This window comes from Dromiciops gliroides, chromosome 6, assembly GCF_019393635.1.
Source record: "Dromiciops gliroides isolate mDroGli1 chromosome 6, mDroGli1.pri, whole genome shotgun sequence".
NCBI lineage: Eukaryota > Metazoa > Chordata > Mammalia > Microbiotheria > Microbiotheriidae > Dromiciops > Dromiciops gliroides.
In genome coordinates, this window is record NC_057866.1 from 168,049,795 (window position 1) to 168,058,757 (window position 8,963).

The window sequence follows — 8,963 nt, forward strand, 5'->3', positions numbered from 1 at the left end:
AGAATGATAGCAGCATATTAAGAATGAGAGCTCTTTTACATCTCTTTAGTTCTTTCTAATTCTCCCCCTCCACCCTCCTCCCAGATTCCGCTTACAGCACAGGGGTCCCATTTGAGATGCATTCTTTTCCTTTCTGCATTAGAATTTTCCAAAGAAGCAATAAACCTGACCTCTTCCTGGCCCAAGTATCATTCAAAATCAGGAAATGTCAACTTGGAAGGGACTTTCAAGGTCATCTCTTCCATGATTCTCATTTTACAGATGAGGAAACTGGGGCCCCTGGAAGTGAAAGAGACGTGGGCTGAAGCCACACAGCCAGTTATCGACAAAGCCTGGTCTCAAACCTAGGTGTCGTGTCTTTTGATGAACTTACTGTCTGGTTCATTGGAGATGTCAGGATGTTGTGAATCTCAGACCTGAGCACCTCATCAGCTCGCGTTATTTACTGAAGCCTTTACCGTTTGTCTTCATCTTTAGTTTGCTCTGCAAAAATTGGAGGAACTGGAGTGTTTGAGAGGAGAGCTCCAGAAGGAAGCCCATAACCTCATAGACTTTTTCTGTGAAGACAAAGAAACCATGAAGCTGGATGAATGCCTTCAGATCTTTAGAGACTTCTGTACCAGATTTGATAAAGCTGTTAAGGTAAGGAGCATGGGGACTTTTTTTTTTTTTAAAACAAATACCTCCAAGTCCATTTTGGGCTGTCAGTAAAGCTCATTTATGCCAACAGGGAGCATTGGCAAAAGGCATCTTCAGGATGGGTCCTTAATATCCATCCCACAAACACACAAGCCTCCCCACCGCCCCCGCAAAGAGGGACTTATTGGAATGTGTCCATGGTGTAGCTGGACTTCTCTTTCTCATCTGTTTCAGAATCTACAATCAGGATCTGGAGGCCTCAAAGGCAGATGCATTTTGTCCTTTTGCTGTGGACCGGTCTTACCTTTTTATTAAGCACTCACACAGCACAGCACTGTAGGTTGTCCTAGAGAAAAAGTCCCATTCCCTGCCCCCCCCTCCCTTTTTTTTTTGCAGGGCAATGGGGGTTAAGTGATTTGCCCAGGGTCACACAGCTAGTAAATGTCAAGTGTCTGAGGTCGGATTTGAACTCAGGTCCTCCTGAATCCAGGGCCAGGGCTCTATCCACTGCCCTACCTAGCTGCCCCTCATTCCCTGCTCTTTGAAAGCTCATGTTCTCATGTTAGGGGCCAGGCCCTGGAGCAAGAACATCCTGATAGATGCCTGCTAATTCAGGAGTAGTTTAAAAAAACAACAAAAACACAGTCACCCTGCTTAAAAAACCAGCCATCTTTCCTTCTTCCATTCACTTCACAGAAGGTTAGAAGATGAGTTTGCCATTTTTCCCCCTTCCATGTAACTTGGAAAATGGAATGATTCCTAGTTTCTGGGAGTGATGCAAGTTCTCTCAGAAGTGAGAAGAGCCTCTTCCAGTGAAGTTAGAGGCACAGGCTTTCTTTCCCTCACTACACCTTCTCGGCTCCTTCCAGCTCAGAGACCATGTACAGCTTGTGGCCACGTTGACTCTCTCTTGTCCAAGCCATGAGCTCAGCAGTAAGATAGACGAGGAAACACCAGCATCGGCTTTTTCAAAGGGCCCCTATTCCCGGCTGGAATCCAACAGCTTTTTTTTTTCCTCTTTAAATGAGGCCACCTGCTTAATAGTCTCAGCACAGCTGTCTTGGGAGTAGGGAGCTGGTCTCCACCCAGTCACAGCTGGACCAGGAGAAGGGAGGGGGAGGGGAGACAGCCAGAACTACAGCCTCTTCAGGAAGTACCAGGACCCCTAAGGGGAGGGCTGAGGAGGACGGGGGAAGTTCAGCCAGAGGGCCCTATGCTGAAGGGGAAGGGAAATTCCAATCATTGTCATTGTTGATTTTAAGGGGCTAATGATGAGTTTTTCTTGGTTAGCAAGAGCCATGAATTTACATGACAGAAATAAACTAAAAGCTCATTTCCCTTTGGGATTGCTTGGGGGTTTTGACTGGGAAGAAGAATACAATAGTTTGCAAAGGGCTGGTGTCTGACTTTCCCTTCTAGTGAGAGAGGCAGGATGGGGAAGGGTGTCAGGGGGCACATTTCTGCAGAAGCAGAAGGCCTGGTCCAAGAAGAAAAGGTCCTTTTTTCTGTGGTGGTTTCTCTCTTGGTATCCATGAAGACTATTACTTTTTTTTTTTAATTAATAAAGTATTTTATTTTTTTTCCCGTTACATGTACAGAAAGTTCTCAATTTTTGTTCATACAAGCTTTCCAATTTCAGATTTTTCCCCCTCCCCCCTCCCCTAGACAGCAGGTAATCTGATATAGGATATATATACGCATAATAACATTAATCCTATTTCTGCATTAGTCATGTTATAAGAGAAAAATCAGAGCAACGATGAAAAACCTCAAAATAGAAAAAAACAACAGCACCCAAAACAAAAGAAATAGTATGGTTCAATCAGCATCTATACTCCACAGTTCTTTTTTTTTTCTTGGATTTGGAGATCCTCTTCTAGCATGAGTTCCCTGGAACTCTTCTGTACCATTGCATTGGTGAGAAGAATATAGTCCATCACAGTAGATCCACACTCAAAAAGAGTATTACTTTTAGAAGGAGCTGGGGGGGGAGGGCTAACTTAAGCCCACATTTAAAAAAAAACACAACTATTTATAAGCATTTATTATCTCTCCCTCTACCTGCATTGAACAATTTAAAAAAAAAAAAGAAGCATAACAAATGTGCATAATCCAGCAAAACATTCAGAAATGCCTGTCTTATTTTGTATTTTAAGGCTTATCACCTTGCTGGCAGGAGGTGGGAGGCATATGACATCTTCAGTCTTCTTGAGTCATGATAAGTGTTGAGCAAACCTTGAAGCTTTATATGAACATTATCTATGTAGAAGGAACACAGACTTAGAATGTGTGGGAATTTAAATGGTTGGCACTTAACCCAAGTAGGGATGAATGAGTGTCATTTTAAGATATTAAGTTCTGGAAACTGTAAACATGTCCACAACAGGGGGTAGAGTTCTGGATTTGGAATGGGGAAGACCTGAGTTCAATCCTGATTTAGACATTTACTGACTGTATGACCCTGGGAAAGTCACTTGCCTCTCTTAACTTCAGTTACCTTTTCTGTAAAATAGGAATAACTATGTCATCAACTCACCAGGTTTATTGTGAGGATCAAATGACATAATATTGTTAATATTGTTGTTGTCAACTGGGAGATTTGAAATTGGATATTAGATCATAAATCTCCCCTCTTTAACCTTTCCCTTAATTTATCTCCCAGACTAGTAAATGGAAGAAGCTTCTGGTTTTCTAGTTAGAGCTTTATCGTGTGGTAGTTACCAGGTGATGTTGATTAGAGGGATAGGAAAGTAGAAATACAAAACAAATAGTCTTAAGTCTAAGCTTAGTCTATATTCCATATAAAACTCACCAAAAGCCCAAGGCCACCTTTGGGGAGAGAAAGAGAGACCAAGTCAAGCGTGTGCTGCTAACCGCGAGCCGGGCCGAGCTGAACTCCAGTCAGCGTCTGTCTGTGCAGCGCAGTCAGGAGACCAACAGAGCAGGAAAAAGCTCTCACTTCCGTTCTCTCCTTGCCTTTTAAGCTCGCACCCCGGAAGTGGAGTGCTAGCAGGCAGTCTGACGTGCGCAGCTCATGGCGTTGGTCTCCTCCCCGAAAGGGTGGTCCTTAAAAACCTGGTGTCTCTCCATCATCCCTAACCAATTGTTAAAACTTTTTACCACACATCCTTCATGGGGTTTTCCTCTCTATTCTGTAGGACAACAGGGACCGAGAGATGCAAGAACTCCGCCAGCTGCAGAAACTGAAGGGGCTGGAAGAGAAGAGACGGTCTTGGGCAGCTGGTGAGATTGGAGGCTTTGGGAGGAGCAGCAGTGAGAATGATGTGGAGCTGTTGACAAAGAAGAGCCTAGAAGACTGTCTCCCCTTCCTGCACCAGAGGCCCATTAGTCCTTCCCGACCCCCCAACTCCCGCCGCTCCCGGCTCTCCCTGGGCACCTCTGCAGATCGAGAGCTGCTCACTTTCCTGGAGACCTCCACAGGGGAGGACCTAAACAAATTCAACAGCCTGCCTAGGACGAGCACGAGGCAGGCCAGGCCGTCCATGGCCTGGATGGAATCCACAGGGCCAAAGGATGTGAACTCTAACCACTTAAGCTTCCATCAGTCCCCAGAGGCTGAGAAGGACAGCAATAACCCACCCCTGATTCAGCCTGGGCAGTTTTCCAGTGCGTGTCTAGAGAATTCTAATGCCATCCTTTACCGTACGCGGAGCCATGCCAATAATAACAACTTACAAAGAAATAGTGCACCTCCATTGTCCCCCTTGACCACGGGGATCGAGGAACGAGAACTTATTCATGGCTTGATCCAGTTTGACCTCCAGGAGCCAACGAACCAAGTGGAGCCACCAGCATTTATCTCGGAGGACTCTAGCCCAGTGGAATCAGAATCCCTGGATGATGCGAGCTTGCCATCCCTTACTGCTGCTGATGAAATCCTGGTGCCCATTGGCAAAGGCTCTAAAGAAGTGACAGGAAGGAAAAATGACAGCTCGACCCCAAAGGACGTGGCAGTTGATGTTACAGTACCCAGCAGTACAGTCTCTGCATCCACAGACACAAGTGAGTCTGAAAATAAAGAGGCAGGGATTATTTTCTACATCTCAGATACCACCGACTGCTCCTTGACTTTGGATTGCTCAGAAGGAAATGATCCCAAAATGGGAAGCGGTGAATCAAAGGAGGGAAAAACAGTGAATGGCATCATGACTTTGGGTGCTGGTGACACGGAGGGAGAGACCAAGAGTAGCAGACTTCCCTCCATCCCAAATTTCAGTCCCTCCGGGGAAGACTGTGCTTTTGCTGTTGGGAAGAATGAGCCTGGCTACAAATGTGGCCTGTCCAAGGATAAAGCAGCCAAAGGGAAAGAGGCATCAGGACCAAAGAGAAACTCCCTGAAAGACACCCCTCCAAGTGCCTCCAAACCTGGGACTGTGCGGCGTAGCCTGGGGCCTTCTTCCAAGCCAGTGCGGACCCTGAATGCCTCCGAAAATGAGAATATGCGCAAGGTCGTTCCCATCTCCAAATCCAGCAGAGGTTCAGGGAGCTGGAAACGGCCTGAAATACCAGCCCGGGTGCCCCCTCGGGAGGCCGCCAGCAGCACGGATACTCGAATGTCCCGCCGGAGCTCTGTCCGAGGCACTTCGGACACATCCCCTCGAAGGCCTTCTGGGTTGGCGGTAGCGGCAGCTGTGGCCGCAGAAGAGCAGAGACTGCAGAGAGGAACCGTGACGTCCAGCAGCATCCGTTTGGGGAAGGACTCTCCCTTGCAACACAAGACCTCCCTCAAGAAACCCAGCGCTAAACCCATCAGGAATCTCCCCAAACCAAAGGCAGATGAAACAAAGATCTGCCGTACCAACCCTCAGGAACCAGAGGATGCTGAGGAAGTGCCCAAGCCCCCCCCACCTGTCAGCATCCCTCGGGCCCCGCCCCCCATTCCTAGCTTTGCCAGGAATACGGTCGCCTCCTCTTCTAGGCGTTTGAAGACAGATTCACCTCCTATTTCCAAAGGACCAGGTATCACCCGGGCAGCCTCTCAGAGGCAGCTGAGGATAAAGATGGCTCCTGAGGATGCCCAGAGTAAGAATGGCAGTACCTTGAGGCGAACCAGCAGCGCGCGAACTGCCCCAAAGTGCCCAGAACACAGTGAGAACAGCAGCGGGAAAGAGGAAGCCTCTTTGAAAGGGAGAGGCACTGTGGAGAAATCTTCTCTGAAACGAAGGGATTCCAATAGGACCACACTGGGGAAAATTCTGACTCCCTTATGGAAATGAGGGGGGGGGTCTGTTCTCCTCTTAAGACCACCACGCTGGGCTTGGGGGGCGCATGGACAGATTTTGGCAGTGGGCTGTCAACATCGGATGCCTTTGTTCCGCATGGCCCACTCCATGTGTTGACTTCGAAGTCTGTTTACTTTAGAGTCTCTAAAGGGACAGCCTCCAAGGACCAAGCAGCGTGTCAGGGCTCCACTCTCCGTCCCGTGGTGAAAGAACAACACGAATGTATGGATTTCATGCTGCTGTGATGGAGCTGAGGGCCTGGGACCCAGCCGAGCTGTTGGTGCGGGTGCATGTGATTAAATGTTCCACCTCTCCAAAAAAGGAAAAAGGAGAGAGGACTTTGGAAATAATAGAAGATGAACTTTTTATATGACAAGTTAAAAAAACAATAAACTTTTGGCCAGTTTTTGTATGACAGACTTATTTTATAAGATGATATAAGTTAAATATTCCCAGTTTCCTTTTCTGAGTGAAATGCCTCCCAAGGAACAGTACAGGGAAAAAAATGATCTATTAATATGAAGATCTTTATTGTCTTCCTTTAATCCCGTGGCCTCGGGAGTCTGATGTGCCTCTCTTGGGGTCCTTTTGCTGGCAATAGGACCTCTTTGGCCTGCAAACCCCCAAGGTGATGATGTTTCACAGCATGGTTCTAGCTCCAGGTGCATGGGCCCAGTGTTTTTGGTGCATGTATGTTTATATGTATGTGTGAGAGCGAGAAAGAAAGAACACATGGGTAGCAATGAGGGAGAGAGATCTCTGCTGGACAGAAAGCCACTCTTCCCTGTGGGCTGCAGTATCCTCTATTGAAAAACTGAGGTTGGTGGAAAACAGACACCGTGAGTGTTGGGCAGGCCTGGCCTCTCGGGAGCAAAGTCCACGGCTGGGGGTGTAACAAGTGGCAGCCATGTGCACAATTGCCACCTGGTTTTCTGCCCCATGTTTAAGACTTCCGTAGATCCAGACCTCCAGGGGTTAACTCAGTGCTAAGTACAGAGTGTGTATTCTTTGTCTCTCCCCAGTTTGTTCTTCTGCTGTAAAATGCTGTGAATGCTGCTATCATTTGTGTAAACTCTGGTTAGAGAGATGGGGGAGAGTCTTTTGTTGTCCAGTCTTCCTTTTTTCTGTGATTGCATGGAGAGATACTGTCTGTCACATGGCGCTCTATCATCTAAGCATCTTCCTTTTGGTATGGTTTTTGAAAACTGAAAGAGGCTTAGTCCTGGATTTAAAAGAAAAACAAAAACCAACTTCTTGATAGACAAACATCGCTTTCAAAAGTATTTTTATCGGCAGGGACAAAAAGGGAGGGGGATCAAAATCAGGCTTAATGAAAGGTTTGGGCCTTAACCAGCTTTACCAAAATGCCCTTTTCCTACTTCCCTTTGAGAGTAATTTATGTCACTAGGGACCTAAAGGTAATTCTTATTTTGTTTTTATTTTATTTTGTTTTTAAGTTACCTTTTTATTTACGTCTTAGTGAAATCTTATTTTTCTAAATACAGTGGCAAGTGTATTTTGGTCAAGTATGGCTGATTGAGTTATTCACTCCACCACATGTTACTCTTTCCCTGTTCCAATGGAATGTGTTGTTGGTCAAAATGAATTTTATTACCTTCATACTTCCATAAACCAGCCACGTGGGACAGGATGAATTTTGTGACTTAAGTAAGACCGCTGACCACCAGACTTGAAGAAAAAAAGATATAGTCCCACTGAAGTCTCTCGCTTCCCTGGGGCTTGCTTTTAGGAATGGACCCAGAGCATCTGAAAGTGTGGGCCTTTGGTGAACAAGCTAGGTGGAGAAAAAATACACCACTTCTAAGGGGGATTTTGCTTGAAAATCTTATAAGCTGTTTGGGACTTCCCGTGCTTGGACTTGCTCTGAAATGGGGTCTTATTCAGCCCTGTCTTCTGTGTGTTCATCTGCATGAGCAGGTGGTTGGTTTTTATTACCTTTTATTGGTAGTAAGCGTGGAAAAAAATAATTTAAGTGAGTTTCAGAAAATGTAAATAAGTTTCCATATGAATTTGTGTAAGATGAACTGAATGTATTTAATGGACCATTTATACGTTCTTCAGCATTATGTAGTTTAATAAAGTTCCTGTTTAGGGGAGTTGTATCTCACCCTGAGCTTTTTTATTTGGTGTGATTGGACCGCGGGATGTTCGGTTAGTTTTGGCAAAGCTAACGGAAGGTGGGTCAGATGGAGCTAGTCACCATGGTTTCCGATAAGGTGATACGGGGGTATTTTTTGGCAGTACAAACCCAGGTTTTCCTGGGTGCTCATTGAACCCTCTCCTCAGTAGTACCAGGAGTGGGAGCCAGGCCAGATTTGGGAAGGCAGGCATTCATCTGAAATGAAAGACAGTCAGTGGAATGCTCAGCATCTCTTACGTGTTCACGCTATTCCGTGTTTTGGGGCCAAGCTTTGTAATCTCCGTGGGGCCAGCAAGTCTGGATCTGCTACTGGGCGTCCTCATGTGTTCTGGCTCAGCTCACCTCTCAGTCTGACTCAAGAAGGAAATGCAGCTCAGTTTTCTCTTGTCTCTTAGGTGTGGGGCTGTCTCGATGTCAGAGCTTAGTTCTCAGTTACATTTCTGTGTTGTTTTTTTAAATTAATGATGCTTAGATAGGGAATCAGAAGGAACATGTTGCTCCTACAAGATCATAGAGCTAGGACTGGAAGGGATGTTTAAGGTCATCTAGTATAACTTTTTAATTTTACAGATTGGGGAGACTGAGGTCCACACAGGTTAAGTGACTTGCCAAGTGACCAAGCCAATATTAAAACTTGGGCCCTGGGACCCCTCTTATTCAGTGTGCCCTCCTCAGCCTCTGGTCTCAAAGCTCAAGGAATTGGACTTACTGCTGCAGTTTTCCTCAGATTTTTCCCTTCACGTATTTACATTTCATCTCTGACTGCTGACCCTCAAATACCTAGATTCCTGCTGTGGTGGGGTGGGGGGTTATGGATACAAACAACAAGATGTACCTATTTGGGGGGGGGCGGGGCAGGGCAGTGAGGGTTAAGTGACTTGCCCAGGGTCACACAGCTAGTAAGTGTCAGGTGTCTGCGG

General features: G+C 46.2%; 1 protein-coding gene across 1 annotated transcript in view; it reads left to right on the forward strand.

The window, feature by feature from the left end:
• The window catches only part of FHDC1 (FH2 domain containing 1), a 60,569-nt gene extending 52,578 nt beyond the window's left edge, over window positions 1-7,991 (forward strand). Inside the window, exons 11-12 of the mRNA XM_043973211.1 lie at window positions 478-642; window positions 3,798-7,991. Coding sequence (XP_043829146.1) covers window positions 478-642; window positions 3,798-5,876 — 2,244 coding nt within the window. The 3' untranslated portion in view covers window positions 5,877-7,991. The remainder of the gene's footprint in view (window positions 1-477; window positions 643-3,797) is intronic.
• The last annotated feature ends 972 nt before the right edge of the window (window positions 7,992-8,963 follow it).